The following is a 12,029-nucleotide window of genomic DNA, read 5'->3' as shown; positions in this document are numbered from 1 at the left end:
TTTGATAATCGATGATATATATTTGCATCTCAAATGAATCATTTATTTAGACATAGTAATAGGTCATGTTAGGCTAAGTTGAGTCAGACCAACTCATCAAAATATATAGACCCACGACATACCTCATGCTAAAACGGATCGTGTTGTACCAAGCCTTTAACAGGCCAATCTCAGGCCTTTGGTGGGCTGATCCATTAATTATATATTTTTTTATTATTTTTTGTTATTTTTTTTAGATTTTTCATATTAATCTTTTAGTTTTTCCCGTAAGAATAATAACAAATAATTAATAAATTTTGATTTTCTACTTTATCTTTCGTTTTTTCATAAAATTAATAATAAATTTATTATTATTTTTAATTTTTCATAACATTAATGAATGTTTTTCGATTTCCTGTATAAATTATTTGGATTCTTTATATAATAATAATTTTTTTAAAAATAATTAATAAAATTTCGAAAAAATAATGCACAGTATCGTATTAGGTTGTGTTGGCCCACCAACCAAACTTTACAGTCTGCAGCACAATCTACATATATGGGCATGGATTGCTACATTGCCCACTGGGCTCCCGTGAACTATGTCAAAAAAGGAAATTCGGGCCGACCTAGCCCTCTTGATCTGTCTACTCATCCCCACAAACAATGTCAAATCACTTAAAATTTAAAAAAATATATGTACTTGAACGTCAAGTAGCTGTACAATATGTTACTCACGGATGTAGGAAAAAAGACAAGCATGTCTAAGTAATTAATGATTTAGCTCGTTTGATTATATTTTAATCGACCTATAAGTTTCAACGTCAACAAAGAAGATGATATCTGAGTGATCTGTTTGGTTTAAATTATTGCATGGAGGAATGGGAGTCACATGAACCATGGTATACACAAGCTGTCAATCTGGTTACAGATGTCATATTTTATTCATTAATTAGTCATATAATGCTAGCCTAGCCAAGCCAACGAACTTTAATTAAGTGTTGGCTTCATGTTTGCATGGAAGAAAAGAAATTAATTTGCATGATTAATTATTATTTCTACAAACGTGAAAGCAACATTGACTTGGCAATTTCCCTCAGCACAAATTTCTGAATTTTCCCGGTTGATGTCTTGGGAAGTTCATCCTTGAAGATTACAGTCTTGGGCACCATGTAATGCGGCAACCTTGCTCTACAAAACTCTATTATCTCCTTCTCTGTAGGTGTCCGACTTAAATCGCTCTTCAAACAGACAAATGCACATGGCGTCTCCTGCCAAAACGGGTCTGGCTGAGCCACCACCGCCGCTTCATTAATCATTGGATGAGAATATAATATGGATTCAACCTCAGCACTGCTTATGTTCTCTCCACCGCTTATTATCACATCCTTTGATCGATCTTTGATCTCTATATATCCATCAGGATGCATTACACCAACATCTCCGGTATAAAACCAGCCATCATTTTTAATACATTTGGATGAATTTTCTGGGTCTTTCAGATACCCTAACATGACAGTTCCTCCTCGCAAAACGATCTCCCCACGTGTCACCCCGTCTCTTTTAACACTCTGTCCTGTCTTGGGATCCACAACGTCCATTTCGGTCAATCCGATTGTGCCGACTCCTTGTCTTGCTTTTAACCGCGATCTCTCATTTGAAGGTAATTCGTTCCATTGGGGTTTCCAAGCACATGAAACAACTACGCCAGATGTTTCAGTTAGCCCGTATCCATGGCTCACTACGAAACCTTTTGATTCAGCTCTCAACAGGACAGGAGCCGGCGGTGGAGAACCAGCAGTGAGCACGTGGACCGGATGATCAAGAGGTTCAGCTTTTACATAGTTTGACAACATATTGAGCACCACTGGTGCACCACACATGTGGGTGACTTTGTGCTGTTTAATCAAAGCGTAAATGATAGACACCTCAACTTTACGGAGGCAAATATTGGTTCCACCGACGGCAGCCATACCCCAAGGAAAGCTCCACCCATTAACATGAAACATCGGCAGGGTCCATAAATAAACTGGCTGATTCGGAACTGACCAATCAACCAGTGAAGAAACACTGGCAATGAAGAGCGCCCTGTGGCATTGTACTACTCCCTTAGGAGATGAAGTTGTTCCAGACGTGTAGTTTAAAACCATTGGATCCCATTCACTCGTGGGCCGGACCCATTTGAAGTTCGGGTCACCTTTTTCCACCATGTTTTCGTAAGTGTCAATAAAGCCAATGGCCGTCGATGGAGTGTTAGCGTTATCATCCTCTCTGATGAGAACAAGACGTGGGGTTTTGGTATTAGGGGGGAACAGAGAAATGGCTTCCAAGATAAGAGAGCTTAAAAGATAATCAACGAACAAGAGTTTAGATTCGCTATGCTGCAGGATTAATGATATGGTGCGGGAGTCGAGCCTAGTGTTAATGGTGTTGAGAATAGCCCCCGACATGGGAACCGCAAAATGGAGCTCGTACATAGCAGGAATGTTGGGGGCTACAACAGACACCATGTAGCCTCTCTTGATACCAAGAGATGAAAGGGATGAAGCCAGCTGGATGCATCGACGGTATGTCTGCGACCACGTGTAGGTGGTGGTGTTGTAGACGACAGAAGGGCAATCACCATAGACAGTTGCAGCTCTTTCCAGAAAGTGTATTGGAGAGAGAGGGGAAGAGTTTACAAGATTTGGCTTTAGTTGGTCCATCGATTTCTTCAAGGAACACTAAAAGAAACAAGGAAGATACAAAACCTAATGCAAGTAAGTAAATATGCATTCACAAATTCGTTGGTAAATGGCCCATTTATATATATCATTGCGAATATTATAAGACAATTAATGTAAAGGCATGGCATAGGATACCCCAGAATCTCCCTCTTTTGCGCAGATTCTCTTTCAACGATCACCCAAGTTGAATTAGAAAACGCTCATGCAATTAAGAAGCTGACTGAGAAGGGACACACCAATTAATAGTTTAGATACTGATGCAAATGTTAAATTAATTTTGCCGCAATGCACGTTAGAAATTTACGAGTTAGGTGTGCAGGGAAAATCATCATCGCAACTCACCACGTGATTTCTCTACTTCAACCTAGTGTTGACATTGTTCATTTCAGGCGTTTCAAGGTCACAGTTTAATCACCATTGATAGAGAGGTTCTGAGGCTTTTTTGAAAGGATTGTAATTCTTAAAGGCGGATAGTGATTAACCTCATAATCACCGTACTAGGTAAATCAAATCAAAGTTTTACAAATTTAACATAAACTTAAAGTCAAACCTTTAATTTAAAAATTTTAATACCCTACTAACTTTTATAATTCATTTGATAAAGAAAAAACATATATACAAAAAAAAACTAAATCATCTGTATATAGATAATAAATGATCAACACTCATACAAGTTCGCAACTTGATCATTAGTGTGGCAATAACGTGTCTCTCTGTGTCTTCTTTTTCAATTGCGATTGTTGATTGATTATCACAATGAATGATAATTCCCTTTGTTAAAAATATATTTTGATTTGATAAAATTGAGTAATTGAATAACCAAATAACAATTTATAAATAAATTTAAATAATTAATAAAGATAAATATATTATACTTATCATTTGGGCAAACAACATTATTGTTGGTAGTAAGATTTATTGAATTTGGGAGAAGGAGTTCCATTAACCAACTATATTGGTTATTGACTAGGTTCCTTTCCAAAACTCATATAATATACTTTCACTTATTAAAAATTATTATTTTACAGATGTGTCACCATGTAATTAGATATCACTTTATATTTAATTTAAAATCATTCAATCAGATAATAACATATTATTTATATGTTTAACTGAATATTTAAAAGTGTACACATAAAAATTTATTGATACAATGAAAATATTCCTTTGATGAACATGAAAGGAATATTTTATCGAGTATAATTAATTAATAACATATGGTCAATGTCGCTCATGCAATTCCTTAAATGGTCATTAAAAATCTTATTCTTATGGAAGATTGATTAATTAGAAACTCAATAAATATGGTCACCCATAGAAATTCTGCTCAATTTGAGGGAGACTAAACCATTTTAAATTAATGTTGATTAGATATAACATAGCTGGCGACCTCCATTTAACGAGGATAGTGTTTTTTTTTTTTAAAATTATAATATTGAATCCAGTCAGAGGAGACGGCATTGTTCTCCTGATAACTTTGTCAACAGCAGAAGGTTATCTTCAAGTGTTTGATCCTCCATGAAGCTAGGGGAGTTTAGATTCATTCATAATAAGAATTCTTCTCAACATTCCAGAGCTCTTCTGCGAAGACCAAATTAGGTATCATGAAGAGTGGTAAAAATTTTCCATGATCAATAACATAAAGAGAAATTAAGAGCAAGAGAAAAACTTCATATAAGTTTTGTTTCAGATGATGTTTACCTACCACAATAAACATTGAAATGATCTTAATGATCAAAATCAAATGTATGAAGAAATAACTATAACCCAGATACATAACACAGATTATAACAAAGGAAAGAATATCCTAAACTTTTTCATTGTAAAAATTTTGGGTCACAGTTCTCTTCATTTTACAGCACAACTGAGGTGAGAAAACATTAAGCTTCTGCCACCCAACCGTGCAAACAGAATGAAAAATTTCCGCCAATAAAAAAAAATCCAATGGTTCCCTGAATATTCACTTTAATGCCATCACTTACAACAACCACTAATATACAGCCTCCATCTCCATATTCATGTCTAGCCCATCAGTCATGTATCAGAAGTCTGTAAAATCTAGCATGGTTAGCCTACAAAAATATTAGTTTTTCCAAACAATATGGCAAGAATGAAATTCTTTGTTTCAGGGGAAACATCATACAAATATCAAAATCATTTTCACAAAACCCATCAAATTTAGATCTTATCCCTTCTTTGAGTTTGTTCTTCTTCACTTTGAGCTCCTCTCCTTTGCCAAATTCTCTTGAAAATTTAAGGTCTTAGCTGCATTTAAAAGCATGTCCATTCCACCTCTATATCCACCTGATTCCTCCTCACTTTTCCCATTCAGTTCCTTCTCAAGATTTTCATATGATGATATACCCTGTCTGCTTTTCTTTTTCTGCCCATTTTCATATGCATTTATACTCTTGTCTCCTTTCTTTTTCTTTTTATTTTCATACACCTCCTTTACCCTGCGTATTTCTTTAAGTCCAGTTTCACATTTTCTGCAAAACCATCCACTCTTGGGAATCGAACTGCGAGGCGGTTCCATACAATAGATATGGTATGCATGATCACAAGTTTCACATAAAACAATTTTGTCATCATCTTTATCAGTAAAGCAGCCTCTACATAGACATGAAGGGCAGAGCCAACGGGACCCATATGATTTTGACTGTTTTGGTGTTAAACATCTATTATGATAAAGCTTATAGGGGCAGTAATCGTGGTCACAATATTGAAACTCATCACATGATGCAACCATAACTCCACAAATTCCACAAGGGTACATCAGGAAACTTTTCTCTTTAGATTCTTGGATTTCATCTGTACTACAGTTTGAATTACCTTCAAAACCGATAAATGTTTCGTTTGCCGGACTGGTCCCATAACCAACTTGAATACCTTGATTCCTGGGGGCATTCAGCCTCTCACACACTGCACAGTTTTCATGAGGCGATCCAATTCCTTTTGCAGTGCAGCTACCACAATACCAACTTTTTGGAGGGATCTCTTTAACAGCTGGCTCAATACAGGAGACATGGTACATTTCTTCACATGAATCACAAACTAAGCAATCCTTCCCATCAGCCTTCTCCTCACAGCACCTACAAGTGCAAACCTTATTCACACCACAAGCTTCTGGCCGTGCCATTTTAGCATCAGAGATGGATTCCCCAGTAAACAACTGCTATGTAGGAAAATAATTCAATTACTCAGGACCAACTGAGATTGCATACAGTATATCACCAAAGGAAACAGAAGAAAGATCAAACTGTGCAGTATAAACTTTAAAAAATCTTCCATCTAATAACTCTAATTTTCATCCCGATGCTCTGCAACATTACTTTTTAATATAGCCTAAGTTATCTTACGCTCGATTTTGCAGCAACACACAAGTAATCGTTTGATACACCCTGACTTCCCATGATTTATCTATAAGACAACGTGTATATGTAAAACAAACAATTCTTTTAAGCAAGGTAAGTCCTAGGAGTGCAGTTGAATTGGTTTAGGCTTGAAAAAAAGTTCCCACCAGAAAAACTAAATAAATAAATAAAAGATCATATGAATAAATCATAAGTAATAGATAAGACAAAATGGACTACTGAAATCCTTAAAACAGCAGTCAATCACCCAAACAAATTTTAACTGGAAAATATTACCATAATTAAGAATCACTTTAATAGCAATATATTATATAAAATGCATCAAGTCCAATTGTAATTATGGCAAAAACATAAGGGTGTGAGACATTGCAAGTCATTTGAAACCTTCTCCTAAATCTGTATCCTCCAAAGCACCAAACACAGCCTAAGAAATCTAATAACATATAATAACAGTATAATGCACGCCTATCTGGTATCTGAGGATTCAATCATAAATAATACCAAAAGTAAAGAAGAAAGCAGATCAAAGTAACATGCATTAAGAAAGTTTACCTCATTTTTTTCTTCATCATACTTAGACGGTACTGGGCCTCCAACCTAGAAGAAAAACATTAGAGAAAACTGACATATAAGGGCTACAAGTAACCATAAACTGGAAATATTAAAGTTTAGAACCAGCGGTAGAAAACAAATTTAGCATATAAATAAAGTACTTTAAGTATAGCAACATAAGTGAGTAGTCATACATGCTCATTGCAGGAAGTCCTCGAAATTTCTGCAACACTCTTTGCTAGAGAAATCATTTCAGCGCCAATCTCTTGAAACTTTATCCAAACCTAGAAAAAAAAAAAATCAAATTACTTCAGTTACAAATAAAGTTAAGTATAGCAAAAGATTGGCACATTAAAAACAGGATTGACAATTATAATTAGTTGCATATCAGTTCCATGAAGATCAAACGTCATATTGCATTTATACATTGAAAAAAGTGGGACAAGATATAGATTCATATTACATTTGATCTTTCCATAAGTGAGGGGCAAATACAAATAAATTCAACTCAGAGAAGATAGAAACAGAAGAATGCCACAAATATACAAGTACTACATATACACAGAAACAATTACATATTGGAGCATTAATGAAGATGAGATGAACAACCACAATCATTTATGTATATCTAAATCTCCATGCTTCAGAAAAATCGCATGAAAGAGATATTTTACTTAGAAAAGAGCATGAAAGAAGATAAATCATGACATTGAACATTATTCAACACAGAAATATAAAGAACCACAGCTTACCAATAAAAGCTCCATGCCATGGCATATAAATGGCTTGCACACAAATTATTAGAACAGAAATCAGCTAATGAGTTCTCTGAACCTATGAAGTTCAGAGGACTTTGGAAAAGGCACCATCATAAAAGAAGGATTTAATTCAAATCATAATAATGGAAATAAAGGTGACAAAAGAAGCAGTACATGTCATAAGAATTAGACCAGGAAGATAGAATCAATTATATCTAAAAGGGCTGAAATTATTTTGCAGCTAACAGCAAATATAGCTACAAATGGTATGGGTTACCGCATGATTAATTTATCCAGAATTTTGTGAGCGAAGATTCAAAAGCTATTAAGCTAATAAATTATGAGAAGGCCATTAATAAAAATCAATATACTAATAGTCTATATACAATCCCTACTTGAAATATTCACTGCCCCTTCTACTTTAGCTTTATTTACTTTGATGTGATACATGCAAGAAGCGTTCACAGTGTAAGTTTACCAATTCATGTAGGCCCTCCACATCATTAATAACTTTCCCTGAAGACCTTTTGTATCCTGCAAAGTGACTCAAAAGTTTCACATTTTTTGAATATTTTTTCCTAGGAATATTACCACATCTAAGCAACCTACTAGAAGGAACGCCCTTAAATCTTAGATATCCACAAAAATGTCAAAATTCCTGATATTACTTTCACATACAATACAGCAATAACTGACCTTTTTGCAATAGCAGAAAAGTGGCTTACCTGACTTTTAACTGACATAGATAAGACATTATATGTACTAAATTTCTTACTAACATTTGGTATATAGCAAGTGAAACTATATGAAGAGAATCTGGAGCTTAGCAAGATCAGTAGCCAAGAGTAATGCAGTTTCTAAAACAGCAGACAAGTCACACTCTGGAATTTTGACATGATTGTAAAGAGAAACCTTTTGTATAAATTGATTATTCAGAATTTAGTGAACACCATTGGTCAAGATTTCTTTCCTAAACAGAAAAATCATTTTATTATAGCCATTTCAACAGGACTGAGCCTTGACATGCAATATCAACAATTTGACTAGTTCCCTTTTAAGATGGAGAATGCAGAATACAAAAGCATATGGACCATTGCACAGAACCCACATCATTTCAATACATCATATAATATTTAGCAAACACAAACATTGAATCACTATTCCTTTCACCATTAATTCAAGCTAGGCAATCAAATAAGAAGTATAATTTTGGAAAAGATTGCGTATATTACCTGTTGAATATCATCAACAAAACGCATAGGTGAACTTTCATAAGTTCCTTCTTTCATCCTTGTGTGAATTACACTAAAGTCAATAAATCTGTCGTACTTTAATCCTTCAAAATTTTCCCGGAGTAGCTTACACAGCAAGCTGAACTTTTCGGAAATTAGAATATCAAAGAAAGCACGCCGACACATATTAGTGTTGATACAAGGATCGGATGCATTTAAAGGGCCACCAGAGACAACACCCACAACACCTTTAGCTGAATACTGACATCCATTAAGAATCCCTGTTTGTGAGCATTTGTTCCTATCTGGACCATGAGTATCAGATCCCTGAAATAAAAATCAAACTCACAATTTATCCTTCAAAAAAGAGACAATAAAACAACTCATATCATAAGATCGCAAGCAACTCCAGTGACAGCACAGACCTTAACGGTTGAACAAACAATTTCTGGATCAAATAAAAATGCCTCGCGGATACACTGTTCTATACCACCCACATCTTTGAATGATCCAAGCATCTGAGACAGTACAGCATTTCTGTTTCTCTTCTGCAAACAATAATATGATTTATTAAAAAAAAGCCTGAAAGTTATTCCGGGATGATGGCTTTTTTAATAATACCTATAAGAATTTCCCACAGTTCTTTAACAATTAGAACAATATCAGGTTGGTTCCATGAAGAGAAGAAGGATCAGGAAAGATAATCACAAACAGAGCACGAAGGAAGCATTGGGGAAAGAAGAGTCACCAAGGAAATTGAATTACCATACAGACACAATTTGCACAGGTTATTTTCTTTTCTCATGGACAACATCATGCTACATAATATTGTTCAAAAATTTATAAATTTATAAATTAATTATAAGGTTAGCGCTATTTTCCATTTCGCTTGAAATCCATCTACTATAGCAAACATTAGACTACTTTAAGGTTCACATTCCACAGTATTCAATTATACCAACTATGTAATAGCTGATATAATTTGGCAAAACTTAAATAAGCAGATCCATAAATTGCCCCATATTGTTCCTGAACACACATCTAAACAAACAACAAAGCAAGATCTTCTTCCAATATTTCAATAGCAATAACAGATAGTACAAAACCAGGCCAACTATTTGAAGTAAATCATGCACAAGTACCATGCATCTGCAAATTAAAGTACAAAATTCATGCACTTCACTTGTATAAATACACACCACACACTATTTTCTAAATACGTTGGTCGGATCATGTATCACAATTAATGCTGATTCCACACTAACAAGCCATTTCAACCATCTATCAGACTGTAAAATACCAAGCGTCAACTAACAAGATAGGTAACTGAATATGTTAAGAAAACGGCAGAAAAGATTTGAATATCACATGGCTCAAGATCTAACAAATCCTTTTCATACATTAGCATTTCATTTAATTAAGTGCCAAAGTTCTACAGGCATGGAACATAAATAGCTTAAACTACTTAAAAAGTTATATAAGTAATACATTTCTCATTTTAAAAACCATTTATTTAAGTAAAATCCTTGTGCAATTGAATTGTGAAGAAAATATAATAGACATAAAAACCACTTGAATGATGAAAAAAAAAAAGTTGCATTTCAAAATTTCAAGTTAGCACTAAGATACTAAAGTGCCTATAATTCTCTGTAATGGAATTTGGGATGTTATATTCAATTTTTCTTCACTTAAAACTCACTCCTTTACTAAAGAAGCAATTTGTAAGTTTTGCCCAATAGAAATTGCTCAGCACAGATTATTATGAAAAAAGCTTCCATACATCATAATCATAAGATACACCATGAATTCAAACAAATTTGCTCACACAGAGAATATAGGACTGTCAATTATGCACAAGTAACAAATGATAACCAAGTAATAGAAATGATACATTATGTAGATTAATACAAAACACTAATTAACATTGCATACATAGTTGTATCCATATAGAGGCCTGTGTTTGTGCACAAACATGTGAAGACACAAAATATAGGCACGCCTCACCTCATATACTTTAATTCAGTTATATCCATATATAAGTGTGTGTTTATAGGCAACACAAAAGAAGACAAAAGACATAGGCATGCCTCACTTCATAAAGCTTTTATCTACTTTAATATCCATTCAAGTAGTACCTATGAAGGAATGCCAATCATTTTCAGTTAGCTAAAGCTTTTAACCTTAATCAACTTTTATTAATGTGTCTAACCCAAAGCAGAGGTTTTCAACTCACTAGAAGCACTAAAGAACATTTTAGCATCAATTTCAAGTCATCTTGGTCCTTGAACGTCATGGAAGAAAAAATCATTTCACGATTGACTATTACAGAGAGAAAAAACTTGTTCCTTCACATTTATTCACATACATTCATGGAGACATACCTGAATTCTAAAGGAATCCTCCAAAAATTTGGCTTCTTCAGTTGACCTTACATGCTTCCGCCTCTTGTACGTCCGAAAACCCTCACTTGCAACTGAGCCCCCTTCACCAAAATCATGCACCCTTCCAACTTCAATCCCATTAATCCTCCTTCCTGTTTTCAACCACTCTGTATCACCATTGCTTGTTCCCTCTTCACAGCCCATCACTACAAAAAAATTAAACATAAAGAAAAATACTACAAAAATTAAAAATAAAGAAACAAAATATCAAACAAATAAACTTTATAAGCTTTCAACACCACATAGGGGTTAAATGTGCCAACAAACAAGAGGATGAAAATTTTACAGCAATGATAAGAAAACTACTCAACTAATAAAATCAAACCATAAGACAATGGACTTGAGCCCCCATTCCTGCTTGCTTTCTGAGAGAGCATGGAAAATTAGGGTTTCCCTATTATACCCACATGACAACATTCAAAATTCACATAAATTATCCAACACCCACATCATAGTACATACTGAATTAGCAAACAAATAGCCAAATTCGAGTCAGTAGAGTTTTAAAAACAAAATTCGTTTTCTTCACAGTGAAAAAAACCGGCAATTGAAGTAAAAAATGCTAATATGCAACTCAACAATCTATACTGCTTCAATTTATGAGGTCACAAGAAAAACAAAACAAACCTAAAACCAAGTACTTGAAACAAACTCTATTGGGTCCAACTATTTTATTCAGGCGTCAAAATCCAAAAAAGAAAAAGAAAATCTAGATTCAACCTGTTCAGTGTAAGCTTATACGTGCGTTTCCCACCATAACATTAAAGTAAGTTACCAAACAAAGCATAAAAGAAACAGACTTACTTGCAAAGAGAAATCAAAAGTTGTATTCAACTGAGTTAATGAACTTCTTTTAGCCCTAAAGATCGAAACGAGGAGTTTTGTTTGTCTGATGTCTTGGCTCTTCAAGTCTTATCCGTGTATTTAAAATTTCCAGCATAGTGCCTTTTAACCCGTGGCTTTCTCC

At 34.4% G+C, this 12,029-nt stretch overlaps 2 protein-coding genes across 2 annotated transcripts; both read right to left on the bottom strand.

Moving 5' to 3' along the window:
* Window positions 1–994: 994 nt before the first annotated feature.
* Window positions 995–2,684, bottom strand: LOC123228694 (2-methylpropanoate--CoA ligase CCL4-like). Its single transcript, XM_044654167.1, has one exon. The coding sequence runs from the start codon at window positions 2,682–2,684 to the stop codon at window positions 1,038–1,040; it is 1,647 nt and encodes a 548-aa protein (XP_044510102.1). The 3' UTR covers window positions 995–1,037.
* Window positions 2,685–4,355: 1,671 nt separating this feature from the next.
* Window positions 4,356–12,016, bottom strand: LOC123228693 (PHD finger protein EHD3-like). The gene is made up of 7 exons (XM_044654165.1): window positions 11,867–12,016; window positions 11,003–11,208; window positions 9,047–9,169; window positions 8,622–8,948; window positions 6,826–6,915; window positions 6,632–6,676; window positions 4,356–5,877 (listed from the first exon to the last, which is right to left on the bottom strand). Coding segments are annotated over exons 1-7 (1,752 nt in total). The 5' UTR covers window positions 11,868–12,016; the 3' UTR covers window positions 4,356–4,917.
* Window positions 12,017–12,029: the final 13 nt, after the last annotated feature.

This window comes from Mangifera indica, chromosome 11 (assembly GCF_011075055.1).
Source record: "Mangifera indica cultivar Alphonso chromosome 11, CATAS_Mindica_2.1, whole genome shotgun sequence".
NCBI classification, from domain to species: Eukaryota; Viridiplantae; Streptophyta; class Magnoliopsida; order Sapindales; family Anacardiaceae; genus Mangifera; species Mangifera indica.
Note: the sequence above shows the minus strand (reverse complement) of the source record. Positions and strands in the feature narration are given on the sequence as shown.

Bases quoted from the DNA above. Each gene is read 5' to 3' on its own strand.
- LOC123228694 (XM_044654167.1), bottom strand. From the start codon at position 2,684: ATGGACCAACTAAAGCCAAATCTTGTAAACTCTTCCCCTCTCTCTCCA.
- LOC123228693 (XM_044654165.1), bottom strand. The intron at 6,916-8,621 runs GTAATATACGCA...TTTTTTTTCTAG, and splicing joins TTGTTGATGATATTCAACAG to GTTTGGATAAAGTTTCAAGA. The intron at 5,878-6,631 runs GTAAACTTTCTT...CCTACATAGCAG, and splicing joins ATGATGAAGAAAAAAATGAG to TTGTTTACTGGGGAATCCAT.